Genomic DNA, 21,849 nt, shown 5'->3' on the forward strand with positions numbered 1-21,849 from the left:
GCAAAAATTGGATTGTTGAAAATACAAAACAACCAACAAATTCTACCAAAGACTTAACTTGAAAGGAATGTACAACATATGATTTTGCTGCAATTTTCAGAAATAAATGGATTTAGAGTTCTTGCAGTCTGGTTCACTGACCCCACTTCAGATGAAACGGAGCAATTTATAGACTTTGGGGAATTGTACGGTCAGAGAATCAGTCTAGCAGGCTTGTACCTCTTCACAGGTGTGTAATCAATTCCAAAGAAAATGCGGAATAACTAAATATGAAAAATTAGGAGTTTTGTAAAAAAAAAAGCAAGTTTTCTCCAATGCTGGTTGGCCGACCAGCATTGGAAAAATACAATTTTTCTTGAAAATGTCAGCACACCAGTAAGGTATTTGGTGATAATTTGATCATTTCGTTTTGTGATGTTTGCAAATGTTGTATCTTCCCTTTAATAATAAAATGCTGGTGTCAATATGCACACTTTTTGCAAAATCTGTTGCAGCCCATGGCATAAAAATGCCCTTGTAGCAGCCCATACAAAATGGTGCTTACTGTTTGCAAACAAAAGCAAGGTCTATAGCCCACATCTGCTGTTACAGGTATACACAAATTTAAGTACTGTTACTATTACACCTACAGCTGCATTACTCACACTACAGATACAGTCTTTGAAACCAGTCCATTGTTTAACCGAGTATGATTCAACAGTACAGAGCAATATGGTCATGAAACTGTTGTTTTAGTAATTTGTTTTTACCATTGTCAGGTTAGGCCAAAAAAAAAAATATTCGGTCTCTGGTCAGACAAAAGTTCCGGAATTGATGCGGCGACGCGGCTTTTTTTTTTTTTCAAGCTTGGATTGTACAGACAAGGTGGGGTACTATTTTGCTTTTTTGGTGTCCTCATGTACATTGGTGTCCTCCATAATTTGCCTTGGTGCTCTTGATCATTTGCCTTGGTGCAATTTCCCATTCCTTGGTGCTCTTTGGTAAAAAAAAAATTGAGGAGGTGCGGCAATAGAGGGCGCTGTTGGAGCTACCGCGGAACATTTTGGAAAAAAAAAAATTGACGCGGATGATTAAAATCGACACGTGCGCTGACCAGAGACTGACTTATTTTTTTTGGGGCCTTATTCTAGTTATGTTCTTGTGTATCGTGGTTATATAAAAGCAATGTGAATAGGTTTGGAAAGAGTACAATTTCAGCATTCAAATCTCCCCCTCCCCCCCAAAAAAACCCCACCTCCCATGAGGGATTTTTTTTCACCTGTTGACAGGATTCAAGAAAGAAGCATATACATATCTTTGACTACTAATGCACTATTTTCGACCCCTTACATTAGTCTGGTAAAAAAAACAAAGACGAGCACACGTAATGCTGTTTCCAATGTATTGATGGCACAGACTCGGGGAACTAAACCATTATTAGCAAATAAACCAAACCTTGTCACAAAATTGCATTACACAAACCTCTCACAGCAGCTACGATCGTCTGTCCTTTTGCACATAAAACCACCGACATGATTTGATGATGCTAGTCTCTACCCCTCCTCTGACCACCAATTGATATATAAAGAAGGCAGTGATCAGCAAGAAGTACCACCTGGCTATGATGGAGTACCAGAGAAGAGTAAACGCAGCTACAAGAAAGGCAATCCAGTACAGCAGGACGATGTACAACGTCCCCCTGTCGGACCCTTGCGTGTGCATCTCGCTTCCGTCCCCCTCGCCCCCCGGAAAGACGAGATAGTCTTTGCTGCCAGTGTAGAAGGCCCCTAGGGCTGCCTCCTTCGCCTGCCAGCGTTCTAGACACCAGGCCTCTAGGCCCTCTTTGCTGGCGGGAAGACTGGCCTGGGGGAGCCGTCGGATGTGGAAATTGACCCTTGAGGGTAGGTTCCCAAGTACCAAGTCCAGCTCGCCATGCTCGGGAATACTGTCTGGGTAGGTGACCGTCACGTCGTACACGGTATCCAGGAGGTTCTCTGCTCAGCGAGAGAGTGGGGAAACAAAGGAGTTATGACTTTTTGCGAGAAGGTGTACAGAAAGAACACTAAAGATGTTCTATGCTAAAATAGGCTCATGCAACCAACACGTCTTATGATGAACCTGTTAAGTAGACATGCCAATGCCAACCAGGCTTTTTACTGCATACAGTGAACATGCCGGTAAATAAGGGCCCAACTCAATTCATACCTGGGACGAATTCCGGACAAGTTGCGGACATTGTTTCTGGTATAAGTTGCAGGATTCTGAGCAACTTCCCCACAATCTTCCCGCAATGAAGTCATCAGCATTGGTGAGTCAAGCAGTTGCTAATGAAAATTTCCCTTGGAACATGTCCGGGACAAATGCAGAGCTTCATCCGGACAAAGTGAATGATTTTACCTGCAACTTGTCCAGAACTCGTCTCGGATATGAATTAAGACGGGCCCTTAACAAATGGCTTCTAATTATGAGACTTACTTTGTCTTAGTTCCTGTGTCAGGAATACCAGCCCTGTGGTGCGGGGATGCATGCAATATTTGTACTCGGGGAGGCTGTTCTTCTGGGCGAATCTGTCACTACTAGCTTTGCCCTTGCCGTCAAAGTTTGTGCCTGCGATTGAAAACACAATGTTATGGACTCTTGGATTTATTAAACAGCTGGCACAACAAAACAGGGACCAATTTTGAGAGTGCTGCTTAATCTTAAATTAATTTTGATTAAAGACAAACATTGTGACAAATCTTGTTTTATTTTGTTACACTGTAAACAGTTTTAGTAGATTGCAGTTTATCAATTATGGAATCCGTGCACAAGTACCCCATCAACGGCCAGAAAAGGAGAGTTGGGGGTGACCGAGACTGGTTCCTGATCCATCCACTGCGTATTTCCAATGTATCCAAAGTTATTGGAGACGGGGATTAGTCTCGGAGAACATCGCAAGTTGTATTCGAACGTATTCGCGTGCGGACGATGCCTGATGCTCACGCGAAGATGCGGTGGCTATAACTTTTGACATTTGCCAGTACAGTGCAGTACGCGCACGCTGTGTGTCCCGTCCGCAGAGCTCTCAAAAGAGGTAAAAACGCACCCTCTTTTGTTGGCGCACGGAGCCCATAGGAACAGCTTGGTTTTGGCAAGGGGTTTAAAGACATTTTTTTTCTTCTGATTTAGCTGTGCCCGTCCTTGGTTTGTGTACATTCTCACAGCGCGTGTGATTAAGTTTGACTGAGCTATTTGGTTCCGTATCAAAAGTCATGATCTAATTGGTCAGTGCCCATATCATAAGGAAAGGCAGGAAAAGTGAATCTTGCCTCTGAAAAAACAGGTGTTTTTCTCTCAGTTTTATTGCATAAGCGACAATAATTTCTTTTCTAAATACAACGTTTCAATAAAAAGAAATGCAACTTAAAGGGAATATACAACATTTGCAAACATCGAAAAATAAAACTATTAAGTTTTTACGAAATACCTTACTAGGATGTTGGTAAATGACAGTCTAAAGCATCCTGTAAAATTATGGCACCTGGTGTGAAGTCATTTTCAAAAAAATTGATATTTTTGTATACATTTCCAACGGTGGTCGGACGACCACCGTTGGAAAAACCTGACTATCTTTCCACTACTGCTCCAAATTTACCATTTTTTTTTCAGTCCAAATTTTGTTTGCTATTGGTTACATGTTCACGAACAGGTGGAGGCCAGCTAGACTGGTTCCCTTACCTTACAATTTTCCGGCATCTATAAATTGATCCATTTTATCTTTAGTGGAGTCAGGGAACCAGACTACTTGAACATTTTTGTTTTTTCTTGGTTTTTCCAGCATTTTCGAACACACAACTTTCAACATGTCAGTGTAACAATATTTGATCTATTATATAAATCCACTCAAATAGTTCATTTCTGAAAATTACAGCCAAAAACAATGATGTACATTCCCTTTAAGTCTTGTCAAAGAAAATTTCTGCAGTAGGAATACACAAAGCTGGGCACGGATACACAAAAACCAAACCACTTGACATAAGTAACCTGCATGTGATCTATCTATATCAACTGCAGCAAACATCTACTGCTTTAATATCATTTTCTCAACTGCTTGTTGTTCTCACACAGTATGTACATGTACATGTACATGTACATGCGTACAGGGCTAAGGGTTTGTCAACAAATACTTTCAGTTTTATTTAGTCTTACTTTCAGAATGAATCAATGTATAAACAGAGATATCAACTATCATGTTTCAGGAAACCCCGAGTCACAGTTTTGAAGATTGTTTTTCATGTACATGTACACAATGTATTGCAAGGGTTCCTCATATTACTTCTCTCTATTCAGAGTTGCTACACCTATATCTTTGGGCAGATAAAAAAACAACAATGCATCCAGTACTCAACACACAACTGTCTTAATGGATTCTTTGCTAATTTCTTGTAGATTTCACAAGACAATCCTACCACACAATGATCTAATCATCATTGACATTCACACCATGTACATACATGTACATCCTCTCTTAGCACAAAGTTTGAGGTGCTGCATAAATTGGGTATGTGTGTACCAGTACATGGATCTGATACACCGTGCCCTCTGGAGACAATGCACACAATAGGGAACAAAAGATTGTATACGTCTCCACAGGGCAATTTCTATATATGAATACGTCTCCACAAGGTTTTCACGAATTAGATAAATGGATTTTACTAAAAAACTAGGAATTCCAAAGGTATCTTGATCCGTCGCAAATGGTAGAGTTTAAGAAAAGGGATGTTAGGTCCGAATTTCAGCCAAGGAAATTAATTCTGGTTACAATAAGAGCATTTTGAAACTGTACTTTCAAACTCGAAAACTTTAGTACACGAGAACAAAGAGATGTCTCCACAAGGATACAAATTTCAGTATATGTGCTTTGTGCATTACTGACTGACTTTCCTGTCACCATTTCCTGTACGTACATCAAATGGCATTAAAATGAAATGACATCAGAAGAGCATGCCACAGTTAGTGCTAGTACAGTGCAGTTTCCTTAATACTGCATAACTGAAAGTTTAAAAGTCTACTGTGGGCATTAGGGCACGTGTGGTCTAGCGGTGGAGCACAGGATTCATGATCGTGAGGTTGTGGGTTCGAGCCCCACCGTGGCCATGTGTGTTGTGCCCTTGAGTAAGGCGCTTTACCTCAATTACATGTACTCCTCTCAACCCAGGTGTTAAATGGGTACCGGCATTATTCAATGCTGGGAAGGTAACAGACGCGCTGTGGGGCAGGTGTGGCGATCCCCCCACAGCAGCATATTAGTCTGGCCCAATCGCTAATGAATGAGAGATGGACACTCCGTTCCTGTGAACACAGGTTCGTCCCCCGTTTTACCTTTACCTTACGATTGCAAAATTAATGATCAGGTAATAATATTATAACACCACAAATATTACATTTTCTGAATACTGTAATCAATCAAGTATGGGCTCCATGCACAAGTACCAACTCACCGGCAAGAAGTAGAGAGTTTGGCGACAACGCCTAATGCTCACGCAAAGACGCTATGGCGATGCGCACATTTAGAATAAAATTAGTGGTGTGACTCCGTGCTGTACGTGTGTCCCGTTCAAGGGGCTCTCAAAAGTGGAATACAAAATGCCCTCTCGTGTTAGCGCACGAAGCCAATAGTCTAACAGTGGACAAATAATTTCATGAACTATGTGCCGATGGTTCTTAGCATAGAGGGCCTGGGTGGTTGGGTATAAGGGTGCAGACCAGTAAATCGGTCCGAAATTGCCTACGCCGGCCAAATCACGATTTGCATGCCCTCAAAATCTTCAGTATTTGGGCATGCTGTGGGCCATGAACTTGAGGGTTTGTAAAAAATATGGGTGGAAGCCGTGCACAGGACTGGGAGCTTGCAGTTCTGTGTAATTTGGATGTAATATCGACCCTAAAAGCGCTCTATTTTGCAATGGAGTGTAAGCATCGTTTTTCAAAATGGCGATGGGCTTCAGGACTATTTTCAGGGGTGATCATCTTCAGATGGACATTTCTCCTAAAAGTCATCAGTTGAGCCCCCGAAATTTGAAAAGAAAATAAAAGATGATGAAATAAGCTTTAATTTGATGTGTGTCTCGAACACCTTGGAGAGTTGTGAGTATTTTTCCCGAATTTTTGAAGTGGGAGCATTTACCATTGGGGTCTATGGAAGTTTATTTACTGGTCTGCTACCATAAAACATGAAAGATTTCCCTTACAATCCGGGAAATGGATCAAGCATTTTCATATCGAACATCACAGGCATACCTTCAGGAAAGATCAAGAATTGGCCCTTGTATTGTAGCAATCCAAAGTATTCCAGCATTGACAGCAGCCATGGCTTGTCCGTTTCCCATCGTCGCTTAAGGAAGATGTAACAGGCTACTTGCATGGCCCAGCCTGCAAGAGGGGAAAAATGCAGCATTTTTAGTTTGTTTACCTTATGTCAACCTGACCTTTCATGTCAGTTCTTTACAAAATATTTAGCAAGATTATGTTTGTCGCGCTCATTCAGCAATAACCTTTACATTGATTTTTCAGAAATTATTGAGCATATTACAAGACTCGTTCTCAATTCAATTCAAGCCTGGTTTCACCGCTGAGTGAGCACCAATGATGTACCAAACCGTGTTGTACTGCCCTGATCTGATACACTGTGCCCTCTGGAGACATGCACACAATAGGGAACAAATATACGTCTCCACAGGGCAATTTCTATAGATGAATACGTCTCTACAAGGTTATCAAGAAATAGATATATGGACTTTACTCAAAAACTAGGAATTTCCAAGGTATGTTGATGTGTCACAAATGGAAGAGTTTTAGAAAAGGGATGTTAGTTCCGAAATTCAGCCAAGGAAATTAATTCTAGTTAAAATAAGAACATTTTGAAACTACACTTTCAAACTCGAAAACTTTTCAACATGAGAACAAAGAAATGTCTCCACAAGGATACAAATTCCAGTATGTGTGCCTGCGCGTGTTTGACCGAAACAAAAAAAATCTGACCTTTCCGACTTGTAATGAGTGAGTTCGGTATTCCAACTGTGCATGTGCACATCAAGATTTGCCAATTTTTCCTTCGGGATAAATATGTCATCGTATACGTGCAAAAGCATAGTGGGGTACCAGCAAAATTCAAGAGATCATCATGTTCTTAAGTATAACATTTTGCAATAAGCCTTTGGACAGGATTTTTAAAGTGTTTTTAGGTGTATTGTGTTTCAAAACTTTTATGCAAACGAAAGTTCCATCTCTTTTCGGTTGCACAAAAAATTGCACAGAATGCAGATTTGGTTTATACCACGCCACTCATAGCCTAGTGCAGTCCTACTGATTTGAAAATCACAGGCGTGTGGAAAAAGGCACACCTGGATTTTTCTAGGTGTGTGTTTTTTCTAGGTGTGTGGTTTTCTAGGTGTGTGATCTGTGGTCCAGGGAAATTCAGGCGTGCAATTATTCACACTTCTCGGGAAGCTTTTAGGTGTGCGATGGTGTGGGGGTGTGATCGCATGCCTCAAATCAGAAGGACTGTAGTGTGCATTTATCTGCTGCAGTTATCCCGAAAAAAAAATTGTCGAATCTTACTGTGCACCAGACTATTTTGGAATACCGAACTGGCTAATTAAGTCTGCTTCAATGTTTTTGCTAAACCCAACCTCGTTCCCATATGCTCAAAGGGTCACTCACGCGATCTCCCCAGTTATCTACCATTGGAACGAGGTGGACTTTCGAGACGCTGAGGTCGGCTAACGGAACAGCACAGACATGACATACATGTACATGACAGACGATCTCGTACAGGCTGCTGGTTATTTTTAGTTTTGCCTTTTTCTTGTACTATTATCCTCTGAGCCATCAACACAAAACAGCCTATTCTGAAACAATGAGAGCTAGTCCCATTGGAACAATGCCATCTGCTGCATCTGGTGACAACAGACTCTGGGGCAGTGTTGCCGTGTGATTGTAGCAAGATCCTGCACTGATCTATGATCAGGCTTGTGATTTAGACAAGTGTTGCATGTTGCTGCGTTCAGCAAGGTCCCTAGCCAAAATACCCTAGGGGATTAGGGTTAATCCTCCAAGAATGATGATGAATAGCAAATTACCTACCCCCAAAAAAAATAGTCTGAAGTCATTATCAATTTTACTCGAATGGCAAATTACAAAGTTTTAATTAACAGGGAAAGGAAAAATGTCACACTTTGGACCCTGAATTTATAGAACAGCCTGCATGATTTATTGGATCATACACTTCTTGGTTGCTGAATGTTATTATCTTTTGAAAAAGACTCGGTCTTATTCCACTAAATGTACCATTAAGGAGACATGTTATCGTTATTTCTTTGAACGGTGGCAGACATCAGTCATTACCTGGGGAGACCTTTTTCATGTCTCCCTAATGTCACAGCCCCCTTTAGAGGCAAAACTTTTCTGTCACAATTACCGGTAGGTTAAATACTTATTGCTCATGGTCTAATTAGTAAACATACCAAAATTTGTGGAAAAAGGTCATGGGAATATTGGGTTAGGGCACATAAGTTTGAAAAATTGTGTGCACAAGTCTATGGGAATGTCTCCCAAATGTCCAATCCAAGGTAATTATTATTATATTATTATTATTATTATTATTATTTGCAACCAAAACATCTAAAATGGTTGGATTAAAAACATAAAAAAAACCCAAATTAATTAAGATATTTGTATTAAATTTGATTTTGAAACATTAAAACATTCAGTCTGACTTACCAAAGCCAGGGACGACCTTGGGGTCATTCTTTAGAATGATCTTCTCTGTCCGCAGCGTGCTCTGACGATGGAGCACCGCCCAGAAGAAGAACCAGTCTAGCCGCGTGCGGTGATTCATCAGGATTATGCTGCCCTCGTCTGACTGCAGCGTGTCGCCGGAGGTCATGATTGTAACCCCCATGAATAACTCTTTTATCAAAAGGAAAAAACAGATCCAGCATTCTGAAAATGAGAATGACTTGGCATACATGTTATGTAAGCCCTTACATTGACAGTCTTTATGTATGTGTCAGGTTGGCGCAGTGGTTCTTTCTTTGTCTTCTACCTCATGTCCAACCTATCGTAGTCAACTACAACTTGTGACAGTTGTTCAGGAAAAGCATGCCTTTACATGTATAGAATGCATAGGAAGCCATGCAGGTATGCTTTTGAGAAGAGTCAATCAATGGGTTGAGCTTACAGGTAAAGGACACCATTAGCAAAAGTGCTTTTTAATTTTTAAGGAACAATTCAACAAATATGAAACAGGCTATGCAATGAATGAAAACTAACCCCTCAAAATTTCAAATCAGTAGAAAAACAAAATCCGTAGAAATAAATGCATCTTCGTTTTTCTTGATGCAAGCATAGTTTCCGTTGAAAGCCCTCCCTTCCAAAATGCTCATTATAAACCCTAACCCTCCTCAATCCTCCAAAATCCTCCTGCCGTTTTTCGATGACTTTATAGGATCGAGGATGAATGGCAAAGATGTATCGCTTTTTTGTGGAGGATGCATTACGTCAAGCCAGTAGGCCATATCCTGCATTGGTTATGTTCAGCCATGCATAAATCAGCACTGTGTTTTTCTCGTATTTCATCCGCACTGCTTCTAAATGCCATTCGCACTGCCTCAAACTATAGCAGTAATTGGCAGAGGATTTTGGAGGATTGAGGCAGTGGTCACCCTCCACAGACTAAATTCAAGAAATAACGGATGATTTTCGAGGATTGAGGCTGAATCCCAGCCAGAGGGCCTAGGGGGTTAGGGTTAATACATTTTGACTTGCACCCTCTTGTGGTGTGATCCCGAGTCTGTCACTCGGGGAAAGTAATTCTCATTCACGGATATGAAACGGATTGCAAACTAAACTAAATTTGGTCAATTGGGGACTGTTTAACACGAGGGTTTCAAGAGGAAAATGAAGTGCATCGTAATTCCTCTTTTTCTTGAAAATGATGGCACACGGGTACTACATGCATGCACAATGATTTCACAGGACATTATTTGCTGTAATCAAGTAGGATATTTCCTAATATTTTGGCATTTTCCTTTTTGAATGTTTTCAAATAGTGTCCTGTGTCCATTACCTTTACTCGTGTATACACATAACTTTGAGGTCAACGCGATTCAGGTTGACATTTATGTGTGAGGTGATTTCATAACCACTAATAGTGATCACTGATGGAGTCAATGAAACATGTGCATAGTAAAGGCCAAAAAAATGATAGTTCTGCTTCCGGTTTCCCTACCTACCCTATTCTGACAACTCCTACCCTAATTTTTTTATGGAAAAAATGAGAAAAACACCCAAAACTATCAATTTCTACCTTTTACCCTTCACTTCATGCAGACGCTTCCATATGATCGTACACAAAAAAAATTGGCAAAAAAAAAAAAAAAAAAAAAAAGTCCGTACCTATCTACTTTATTTTCTTATGCCATGTAATCGGAAGCAGAACTTTTTTGGGGGGGAGCCTAACATGAATAATTGTTTTTTTACTCGGGAGGTAACACACTGAGTATACAGTGTTTAAACGTCGATGAAGGGCAAAAACCTAATTTGATTGATATCACCCTGACGCAAAAAGTCCATGTTACAATGAATAATTGTGGTTTAAATGTCTAATCAGGGCTTAATTATAATAGATTTGTAGGAAAAGAAAAAATATCTACGATAATCAATGACAAAGAAATTCCTTGAGTGCTTGTTCACTGTAATCCCTATTTGGGATAATAAAAAATCTCAACCAACTTACCCATAAGTGCCTGATAGAACACGATCCAGTTAGGAGACATGAAGAAGAAAAAAAGGAGAAAGTATTCGAATAAGATTTGTTACTTTGCATGGCGGTAGTATAAACTGGTCAGGGTTTGGGGTAACACCATCCGGAGGAATCTCTTTTTGCTCTCATTGTCTTCAATCAGGAGAAGACAATCAGAGCATATTGATCGGGACGTTGAGTTTAATGGCCAACCGGTTCTTTTCAGAACTACACATCTTCTCAAAAGAGATTCTTCCAATGGTGTGACCGCAAACTCTCACTAGTTTAAGAAAGTACTTGAAAGACTTCATTATACACGTACAAGAGATGAAAATCTGTCCGACATGATCTCTCACTTTGTTTTCTGGGCTGATTATTAATGTGTTATGGATTTATTAGACTGTATCCTTACAGTCAAAGTTTGCCAATGGGATGTACATCTGCATTTTCACCAAATTTATGTATGCTGGAAAATTGTGGTGTATCAAAATACTCCGGCATTTATTTTCTTATTACCTGAAAAAGGTTTTTTTTTTTTTTCCTTTTCCCCCTTTTTCTTCAAAAAATTACATTAACCCTCCTATGCAAACACACATTCTGTGCCTTCCTTCAGTCAAAATCAATCAAGTAAACTGTTCTCAACAGTTAAGAGCTCCCAGCCTACATAAAGTAGGACTGACTGGCTTGTGACTGTTTATAACTTGATATGTATACAGCTATGCTTTGACTGTAGGTGATTGATAAGCTGGCTGTGCCAACCACTTTCCTGCTTTTGTCTGTTGACTGAATTTGACTAGTCACAGTGCTTGCTTGAAATACAATCTGACTGTTGGTGACTAGCCTGTGTAAAACGCATTGCAGGGGAAGAGGATTGACTGTCTGTCACTGTTTAGATAGCAGGATGATTAAAGCTATAGTCCATCATTTGCAGCTATCCGAAGGTAACTGACGTAATTATTGTTGAAAAACATACTTGGTTGAAAGATAGTGAGGGGACTAAACTCCCTGTGAAATTATTCTTTCTGGCAAGCTGTCATTTTGAAGAAATCATTAAAAGAAGGCCTTTCCAACGGTGCGTCTAAAGACGCATCATTGGAAATTTCCGTTAGTAGTTCGGTTTTTTTTAATTCGGCGAAGCGGGCGCAAGCGTTGACACGATGCACACGCGAGCGCGGTTGCTATAATTCGTCGGATCGGTGCCCGACATCGAGTATCTGCAATCGGCTCAGTGAGAACGTGTCTCGGATGCTGAATTCAGGCCCAATTCAAGACGTGCTTCAGCAACTTTTGATTTGAAATCGAGATCCTAGAATGCTGTTTTCCTCGGAATATACAGCTGAAGCTGAGCTGAAACTTAATCAGGTTAGTTGTTCAGCACTCTTCTTTAGATTTTGAGCACGTTTGTTGCTTCAAACGAACAAAATGCACAAATTACAATTGATGGACTGTACCTTTAATAATAATAATTTTAACATAACTTAATACTTATTAGTTGTTGATTCTGACCTAACTGATTCAGACACATTTCCTGTGATTAGCAAATTGAATTCTTTGCAATTAGGAGGTCCACGAATATTATAAGTACCAGCATGCTCATAAACCAGTAAACTTACCACCGGCAGCAGCAGCCACAGGTTCATCATCCAGTCTGTGACCCAGCGGAACAGCCGTGGCCGGATGACCATGAGGGGTAGAATGGGCCCCATCATGAAGACCGAGCCCACGGTGGCTGTCAACGCCATGGCTGTTATGCAAACCGCACCCTTGCAGACGCCCATGGGGGTGAGTGGTGGCAGCAGCGGCAGTGTACTTGGAGTTGTCATGGCTGATGCAGAGGGGCTGCTGACCCTGCGGCAAGATGAAGTTGACACTGGTCCTGTTGGGATACCGGGACAAATCAAAAACTCAAAAAATAGTCCGAAAGAAGTACAATTTTCATGAAGTCAGAAATCAGATATTTTCCAGTAAAAGCAAATTGGTAAACATGATATTTAGTGCTTGAGGACGCTATGGTGCAGCGGTGGCAGAACAGTTTTCAAACTGGGGGGGGGGGGGGGGGGGGGGGATCACCAAGAAGGGGCACTTGTTCAGTATTTTTTTTGTGCACATAGGCCTATGTGCTGAAAGGTTGAAATGTTTTTTTTTTCACCGGACACTTGACCTCCGTAAAATTAAATAGTGGGGGGGGGGGGGGGGGGGGGGGGGGGGGGGGGGGGGGGGGGGGGGGGGGGGGGGGGTTTTCAGGGCGCATTGTTAGAGTTTACATTTGGGTCTGTGTTTTCATATTCCTCGTTCATAACAGCTCTCTTCATACCATTTTGGGAAATGGTTTCTGAAAACAAATTATCCCAAACGTTTAGGGCCAGTTTTGTTTTCATCTCAAGGGGGCACATTTATGCTTGATTGGGAACATTTATGTCCGCAAAAGGGGCCCTTGGGTAAATCTGGGGGAGGTGCAAGTGTCCCCCCCCCCTGCCCCCGGTTCCGCTGCCCCTGCTAGGTGGTCGGGCGTTATTAGCGACAACTACAACTTAGGCATGAGTCATGGTTTTTCCTAGTTCCGGATCACTTCAAATGAAAGCCTACCTTTTGGATTGGTCTCCAATGCTATTTTTTTGTGACGAAGTGTGTTTTGAAAAGTAGAATTGTAAGCTTCTTGATACACAAATTTCAATGAAATCTCTAGACAAGGGATTTTTTTTATGCCCCTGGTTCCAAGATCAAAATATGTGGCCGTGTCCAAATCACTTAACTACATGTAAGGCTTAAAATTATTCACGACTCTATTAATTGAAGTGGATGCAGCTGCTACTATAGACTCTTATGTAATTTCAAGCCGTGGGGAGAGTTACAGTCAAGTAATAGTAATAGTCAGAAATAGTCAGGGACCATGGTCATGACGGTGCAGCAGTTTATTGTAACCTTAAGCATGGTGTTGATTTGCATGCTCGTTACTGGAAAATCAGGTAAGAAAGCTGCATTTTCTCCCAAGAGTCCCAAGTAACTGTTCTACATTTTACAAAATATGTTCAATAGAATGTTGCATGAGGTTGTAGCCCAGGTGGACTCCCTTTCCTCCCTACGTAACGGAGGGAGTCCAGGGTATGAAGTGCTCAAAACGGGGCGAAACAATTTATGACCAATATTTTCAATATTTTTACCTTGTTGGAGAAGCCAATTTTTACGTTGTAGTATTCTATGTGTCCTTATCTATTGGGCCGCTGGGTTCAGGAATTCCATATGCGATGCTGACCGACCTTAATCAGGAAAATAAACTCTAAAGCAACGTTAAACTTGAACGTGTTTGTAGACTCTTTTCATCAGTTTCTCACCGCCGAGTCTATTCTAGTCGTACATGACGTACGGCCGTGCAGCGTGTAGTCTTGTTCCCTAGACCTGACAATTATTCTCGGCGCCCATATCACGTCTGGTCTGGGAGCCAGACTATGCAGCGTGAATATGCAGTGCGCACGCGCGATTTGCTTAGTAACCATCCTCATACGCACGCGCACTTACTTGAAGGCGCGGTCGCTAATCCAATGACCGAGCGTGTTTTCGCGCCAGTTACCAGAAACATGTTTCGGCTTTGGTCATTGGTTGAGCGTTTTCGTGACGTCGGTTGGCTAGAGTGACGTCACTGTTCCAACCAAAACTAAACAAATGAGAGCGCTAGCGTGCGTGCGCGCGCTTTCGTACGCACGTACATTGTACATGACGTACGAATCTGGGAATAAACTGATGAAAAGAGACTACAAACACGTACAAGTTTAACGCTGCTGTAGAGTTTATTTTCCTGATTAATGTCGGTCAGCATCACATATGGAATTCCTGAACCCAGCGGCCCAATAGGTAAGGACACATAGAAAATGTAGGCGTGAAATAAGCTTCTGTAACGAGGTAAAACGTAACAAAAATCTGGTCCAAATTTTGGGTGGTCTTATGTCTGTATGTATGAGAATTCTCATCCTGGACGTTAGTCCTAATGCAATGAAGACTTCGTCCAACCTGGGCTACATGAGGTTGCAGATTTTGGGGAGCGACGAAAAAGGAGGAGGAAGGAATAGATAAACGGAGGTGTCCTCAACTACACAAACCTCATTCATGAGATGTGGTATTTAGTGGTCACAATAAAAAATGAATTGAAAGAATAGAAATTAGAATGAAAAGAATGAAACAAAGAGTCTACTCTGGAGGACGTTACTCACGTCGGCCTACACGTACGTATGATGAGCTAGTATGAGACTTTATGAGAAATGTTGAGAAAGCGTCGTTACAAATAAATCGGATGAGCACAGGAATAAATATTCACAATATCGTCCAGGAACAGATCTATATTATCACTCACTATAGCACTTAGCTCATCAGACGTCAGATGAAGCTTTATAGCAAGCAATTAAGTCGACTACTGTGGTGCTAGCTGCATGCATGCTATATCGCTGGCTAGCTAGACATACATGACATAAAGAACTTGCGCTAATAAATATACACACGCCCTCTATTGTCAGAAAAACTCTTAGAGGGCACTGTTTCAGTTTATTAATTTTCAGTCGCAAAAATCGCGGCGACCGTATGGTTAATTATAGATCAATCTGATTGCTCAGACGCCATGAGCTGCTGCATGTTTGATTTATTATGTTCATAAAAATGAATGCACAATAGGTCTCATGTGTATACGTATCCCTGTTGAACAAAAGCAATACACACATCATAAGGAGAAATAAGACATTGATACCGGAGAAAAGAGTTACCATGATTAGCGGGTTGAACATTAAAATGCCCCTTTTCCACGATTTTTGTGTTCTTCACCCAAACCCTGTTTTTCGCAAGTGGCTGTTTATTTTAACTTCCCCTAGAAAGCCAATAGCGCTATATATTGTCTGACATTGACCGTGATATCGGTTTTGAAAAGCGCCTCCATGGAAAGATGGTGTCCAGCCCCCCCCCCCCATAGCACGGATGAAATTGGGCGCCCCTCCACTGTAACATCCAGCCCCCCCCCCCACACACACACACACTTGTCTCCCTAGGATGAGACCCCGGGCTACGCCCAACATCGCGCATTTAAAATACTTGGGCACTGTTCCTTCCGGCTTTCTAACACTGGCATATGAAAGCTCATGGAGATGAGAAAGGATCGAGGGCGATATAGTCTTACCAGCCTTGATGAATTCAGGCCGGATAAACTGTCTTTTCCTGGAGATTTGCCACAAGCAAGGGAGCCGATAGCCTTGCTGGGTTCCACTATGGAAGGCAGGTCCGGGTCGTCAAGCTCTTCTATAAATAGGCAGGTTCTCGCTCCCGCTATAGCACTGCTCGCACCTGCATCACCAGTGTCATTTTCTCCTGTGAGTAGAGCTCCCAATTAGGGCTCGACCCATCTAAAGGCTTTCCATCTGTTTTATCGGTCTGTGATGACATTGCCACTTGAGTGGCACAACCTTGCTGGTGATGGGCCAAAAGGCATTATTCTTTATGCCTTCGTATACATGCCACGAATGTTGCCACAGTCAGTAGAGACTTGGATGCTATTACATTTAGCTAGTATACAGTTGTTGGCACCGCGTCCGAGTTGCGGTTCGTTGAGCATTGCTCCGTGCCTATAGTTTCTGAGTAATGTAAGCATATCTTCTCAGATGGGTCCCCTCTGGTATTTAACAAGAGCTGCTCGCTCGGCTTCCATGACCCGCTTACCAAACGTGTCCATATGGCTTCGGTGTAGAATGTGATTCGTGAATGTGATTAATCTCTCTCTTCAGCACTGGCTGAGGGTCAGTGAGGAATATTCATGAGCGCTTGCTCTATTGAATCACTAAAAGCGCTCAAATAAATCAGAGACTGACGTTTTGGCTGTCTTGATGCGTGGACGTCCTTTCTGAATTCTGCTTTGAATGGTGGATTCGTTTGGGATGAAGCTGCCGACCATGGGATGAAGTTGTCCGTCATCGTGCCCGACACAAGTAGTGAAGCTACAGTCGAGTCGACCAATGATGATGATGATGCCGACCAAAATAGTGGTCGGCATAACAGTCAGCGCTGTGATAGCTGCGAGTGATGTGAACGAAGTTCATTGACGGTCGTAATTCTTGTGATGAAAAAAAAAGGCCCAGCTAGCTGGTGCCAGTGACGAGACCTAGGATATGCCTCAACTCTGTATGACACTGGCTTCGTGAAGAAGAACGTGTTGTGGAACGAACAGAGTTATCGCAGCTTTTGCCATTCTCCTTCATTTTCGCGAAGTTTCAGATGCAGGTCGGTCAAGAGTCGTGGTCAGACCCTGCACCTAAGAGTTTTCGGAAGTCCTGTACTAGGTATACAGGTGCTCTGTGGCAGGTACTCTAAGCTTCTGATGGCAGAATCCAGATCCTCGTAGTTGGTCCTTGATCATGTAGAAGAGCAGAGGCTTGGAGAGTAAATGCTCAGGAGGCCAAGAGGAGTTTGAAAGGCGGAACAGATATGCGTCCTTTAATTGCCTCTGCGTCGGCGGTTCAATATTGTAGCGAGATCAATATCGGCTCTTTTCCTCCGAATCCAGCAAAACGCAAGAAAAGGGGACAGGATTTCCAACTTCAGGAGAAACTCTTATTTTATTCAGCAACAAGAACTGTGGTCAACCTGCCACACTGCCACACTACTGCTGATTCCCAGCATTAATTAACACCCTCCTGTGACGTTCCTCGCCATTATTTTGCACGAATGGAGCATGGCGCGTCACTCAGCATCTGACGAAAGGCGTAGGTGGCTGAAGCCATTAATTCAGTCATTTCACAGAATCACAGCAAGACACTTACGTTTTCGTTCTCCTCCCCCTTCAATAAAAAAAAAATGGTCGCTGGCAAAATGGACATAGCAGGATTCGAACCAGGGACCTAACCAAGTCAGGTGCGCGCCGTGCCGCCGTAGCCCCTCCGCCGGAGACCGCCTAGTGGAAGAAAAGTGCTGCATATTGGTGTCCGTAATATTGAGGGGAGGGAAGAATTTCTCATACTGCAAATCCGACGCCGTGCTGTGGAGGTTTTTTTATGGATACGCTGCCAGCCAGCCGTAGGTGCCATCTGAAGAAATTCTGTCTTGTTTCTTGCAATGCTTGCATGCAGCGATATCGTCAATGTTTAGCCTCTTCAACTCATGGTCGATGATGGCTCCGTCGCTGAGTGGTGGATCCTGGGGGGCAACCCGTTCAGCCGCTGACTGATGTTATGATACAAAAATGGGGACAAATATAATAAATGCAGGAATATGCTAACGTTCCTAAATCTATTTTCAAATTGCCTTATAGAATGCCGGAGAAAAACCTGAATTTCAAAATTTCCCAGAGGCTTGCCCTACCCCACCCCGATCCCTTAGCAGGACGTGACGTGACTGCACCCCTCCCCATTAATCTCCTCCTCCTCCGTGTCACACGGATAGCGTCCAAATAAACCTTCGCTCGATTTTACTCAGAAGATAACCTGACAGAGGGCGGGCTCACTCATTAACAAAAAATTATTGAGGTTAGTACTGCATGCATGCCACTGCACTGCTGCATGCGCTGCCGCGCCGGACTAGTGCACCTGCCCTTGGCCTTGTTGTAGGCCTATGTTCACGATATGTGCCCAGCTGCTAAGGGGGCGGATCTACGTACGTGCCCGCCTAGCCTGTCATAAATTGTTCGAAAACAACGGAATTTGAGTACTTCGTGAATTAAATATTGTAGAGCTGTTGTTTTTTTTGCCCTCGACGTCAACGCATGCCATGCATGCTGAATTTGTGCACACGGCAGGCAAAGTTGACGTCGGTAAACGGCAGTATCCTCGACTCGAGTCACCATTAATAATCGGCGCATTTACGTACTAAACTATTCTACGTGTTTATTATACGTATACCAGCCTGCAGCTGGAGGAAGGAAACTAACGTACTAACGCGTAACGTTAGGTCGCTTTGCTGAGCACTCAGCAGTCTTTTGCCATGTTTGCTGTCGCAAATCTCGCCTGACCTGTTTATTTGGTGGACCGTATGACATGTACGTTGAGCTACATGTACATTGTGTCGAAGCCCCATTTAATTTGGGCCCAGACTGCCAGATGACTGCCTTCATGACATAGAATTAGATAGAATTCTAGAAGTTAATAGTACAAAAGTAGCCTTCATATATTAACTTTGTTTGGGCATGTTGGGGCTGTTTTACAACTTTATTTTTGGTTTTGAACTAGCTGGAGTTACCCAGCCCTGAATTTTATCATTGGGTTGTCATACATGACAACCCAATGATAAAATTCAGGGCTGGGTAACTCCAGCTAGTTTTGAACCAGCACACAGGAAAATGAAGTTGGGAATTTCATTTGTGGAATACACTTTTTAATTTGAGATATTCACCCATGGGCAGATGATTGTGTGTGGTTTGACCGTTTACCAAGTTATCAAAATAGAATTTCGACCGAGCCCCACCCCAATCCATCACTTCCGCAGAATGTACCACTAGTCCCAATGGCTTGCCTACAAATTTTTTTTTTAGTCGTCTTGTCTCAACAAAAAACTTGTCTTTCCATTTGACGCACAGATGGTCCAGTTGTCCGACAGGTTGAGATGTCGAGTCGAGTTGGCAAAAAAACTGGTCGAGTTGTCTGAGCCCCAAATTCAAGGTGTCCGGCCTTTCACATTCCCATTCCTTGATTGATCAATGCTGATGTTATTGTTGACGTTATTACAATGTGTTCCCTACCTTCATGGTATTACTAGAGCCTCAGTCTCGGGCTTGCCCAAAGAGGATTGCCAATCTTTTGCTGCCTGCATCCGTGGTCTTTATAATCCATACTAAAGCTTTGTAGTGATGATCAAGGAAACCAGGGAAGAAGGTATTTCGTAGTAGCCCACCTTACTATTCAAAACATCAGGCTTTCTATCTGTAGGCCCCTTCCTCAGATTTTTTTTCTAAACTGTTCATGGATAGACCACCAACCATTGCCAACAGGTTGGCAACAGTTGTCTGATTGTGATACTAAATTGTGTCCCATAACTATAGTTGTGTTTTAAATACCAAAGCTTTCAGCATACACGTGTGTATTCTCAACGAGTACAGGTTTATGTGACTGTACATGTAAGGGCTCTTGCAATTAGTTGCATTATTTCTCAGAATTGGGTAAGTGCAGTGTACCATTGGCTCAGGTTCATAGGTCATCAGGACATGGAAGCATGCAGGCCATAACTTGAAAATAGGGCTGTGACTGTCCCGACTATACCGAATATTTGAATAATAGATCATCAACCGAACATTCCAATAGCTTTTTACCTGTTCGAATATTGTGATGTTGTTTTAATCGTAAAGTTGGGATGTTTTAATTGTCAGATGCCACTGTTTGTTGACTGCGACAGCAACTTTTTTTGTAGACAGCTGTTCACTGTTCTCATCCTTTCATCACAGGCTAGAGTGACAGTTATAAAATAATTACTGCAAAATATTTCAGCGGCGCATCACCGATCACTGAACTTCTGAAGGGTAGGGCATGCAGATGCATCTGGCGTGTTTAAAGTTGATCGGCGAGTTTCGAATATTCGAATATTCAGTCAAGCAGTTTCGAATAATCAAATACTCAATTTTTCGAAATAGGACAGCCCTACTTGAAATACATGTATCTGGTTGCCAAAGCTCATGTGATTTCTGGATCTGGATCAGGACCTGCACTGACATTTGAAAATGAAAGATCTAAATTCTTTAGCACCCATTTCAAGTGATTTTTTACCCCATGTAACAGATTAGACATGCCGGTCCCTAGCAGAGAAGATCTTGCCCAGGCTGAGCCTGAAGTAGCCCGGAAACTCTTTCGATCAGGAAAATTCTTCAAGGAGAGTACCTCAGGAATGTGCCAAGGTCAGTCTTATGGTTGTGAATTATGTCGCTGCTATTTGTTCCTTTTGATGGTCCACTGGAGGTGGTACACTATTGTAAATCAAATGTTCAATGGTTCGTGACCATTGACCTTGAGGAAAATCCTGCAGCCATATCGGCCAAACACTCCAAATTTCCCCTGAAAATTACAAGATACCTAACTAGACGTTTAAGGGGTAGGGTTTTTGTGTGTTGACTGAATTTGACTTATGAACAGTTAATGCGGTACCTTATGAATAGTTAATGCGGCACCCGCTGCTATGTGCATCAAATTCGAACCAGCCAACCGATCCTGTTAGCTCGGTGGTCGAGTGGTAAGACACCTGCACTAGAAAGCAGGAGGTCGTGGGTTCGAGTTCCACCCGAGTGATTTTTCCAACTATATTCAGGAGGTAACACACTGAGTATACAGTGTTTATACGTCGGTGAAGGGCAAAACCTTTGATGAATTTGGCTTGTCAAAGTGCTTTCTTGAAATATGAGCTGACTGTTGGTAGGGGAAGTGGGTAGAATTTTTGACTGTCTGTGACTGTTCAAACAGTAGGAGGGTTAAATGAAAGAAGTTAAAGTCGACAATTGTTACTTTGTTCAATTTTCACCACCTGTCAATTTCAGGTCGAGTACAGACCAATTTGCTAGCACTGGACAAGTCACTGGCGGAGGACTTTGCCAAGTTCTGTGCTGCCAACTCGGGTCCCCTGCCTGTCCTATTTCAATCCGAGGTCGGCCAGTTCACTGCTCCAGGTCTAACTCAAACGGATTCCGATGTCAGGTGATTAAAGATGTCCTAAATCTTTCTTAATTGTGGATATATAGAGATTTCCGAAATAGCCGGTTTTCGTAATCGTTGCTGTGTTAAGTTCATAACTTGATCAGATTAATCAGATATTCATTTGATTATCTAAAACAGTTTTTACCCATTCCTATTTGTCGAGAGCCCATGATATGGCCAGTCTTAACCAGTTGATAAAACACCGGCTGGCTGGTCTTATGCACTTTCCCAGTGTCACATGAAATTTGGACTCCTATGAAATCCGGTCCCTTTTTGCCTTTAATTGGTTGAATGTTCACAATCCTCGGTTAGGCATGCGCAATACTACCAATGAGTCCCTATTTCATAATTCACACTTACAATTAATTTTTGACTTGTTTTGACTGTTTGACAGTAAAGGTATTTATGAATGGAAAAAAATATGTGCTTGGCTGGTTTTAAACGCAATTTTTA

General features: G+C 42.2%; 2 protein-coding genes across 8 annotated transcripts in view; one reads left to right on the forward strand and one right to left on the reverse strand.

The window, feature by feature from the left end:
* Nucleotides 1-1,116: 1,116 nt before the first annotated feature.
* On the reverse strand, nt 1,117-15,247 carry LOC119740728 (lysocardiolipin acyltransferase 1-like). 2 transcript variants are annotated; one of them, XM_038216121.1, is made up of 7 exons: nt 15,108-15,247; nt 12,376-12,638; nt 10,757-10,766; nt 8,740-8,928; nt 6,259-6,390; nt 2,455-2,586; nt 1,474-1,973 (listed from the first exon to the last, which is right to left on the reverse strand). In XM_038216121.1, the coding sequence occupies exons 2-7, from the start codon at nt 12,583-12,585 to the stop codon at nt 1,474-1,476; spliced, it is 1,173 nt and encodes a 390-aa protein (XP_038072049.1). In that variant the 5' UTR covers nt 12,586-12,638; nt 15,108-15,247. The 2 variants fall into 2 exon arrangements, with proteins under 2 accessions (XP_038072050.1, XP_038072049.1); XM_038216122.1 differs by lacking the exon at nt 15,108-15,247 and having other exon boundaries at nt 1,117-1,973; nt 12,376-12,585.
* Nucleotides 15,248-18,262: 3,015 nt separating this feature from the next.
* LOC119740727 (D-glutamate cyclase, mitochondrial-like) overlaps nt 18,263-21,849 on the forward strand; it is a 29,146-nt gene continuing 25,559 nt past the window's right edge. Inside the window, exons 1-4 of one of the 6 annotated variants that reach the window (XM_038216119.1) lie at nt 18,443-18,588; nt 19,325-19,326; nt 20,491-20,606; nt 21,240-21,396. In XM_038216119.1, the coding sequence (XP_038072047.1) occupies nt 20,498-20,606; nt 21,240-21,396 (266 nt within the window). In that variant the 5' untranslated portion in view covers nt 18,443-18,588; nt 19,325-19,326; nt 20,491-20,497. The other 5 variants (XM_038216115.1, XM_038216117.1, XM_038216116.1 and 2 more) reach the window with 5 other exon arrangements.

The sequence above is a fragment of the Patiria miniata genome, unplaced genomic scaffold (genome assembly GCF_015706575.1).
Source record: "Patiria miniata isolate m_02_andy unplaced genomic scaffold, ASM1570657v1 HiC_scaffold_5, whole genome shotgun sequence".
In the NCBI taxonomy this organism is placed as follows: domain Eukaryota; kingdom Metazoa; phylum Echinodermata; class Asteroidea; order Valvatida; family Asterinidae; genus Patiria; species Patiria miniata.

Excerpts from the sequence above, each read along its gene's own strand:
- LOC119740728 (XM_038216122.1), bottom strand. The coding sequence starts at position 12,585 with ATGACAACTCCAAGTACACTGCCGCTGCTGCCACCACTCACCCCCATG. Across the intron at positions 2,587-6,258 it reads ATTCTTGATCTTTCCTGAAG|GCACAAACTTTGACGGCAAG; the intron begins GTATGCCTGTGA and ends TTTCAATCGCAG. Across the intron at positions 1,974-2,454 it reads GACACAGGAACTAAGACAAA|AGAACCTCCTGGATACCGTG; the intron begins GTAAGTCTCATA and ends CTCGCTGAGCAG.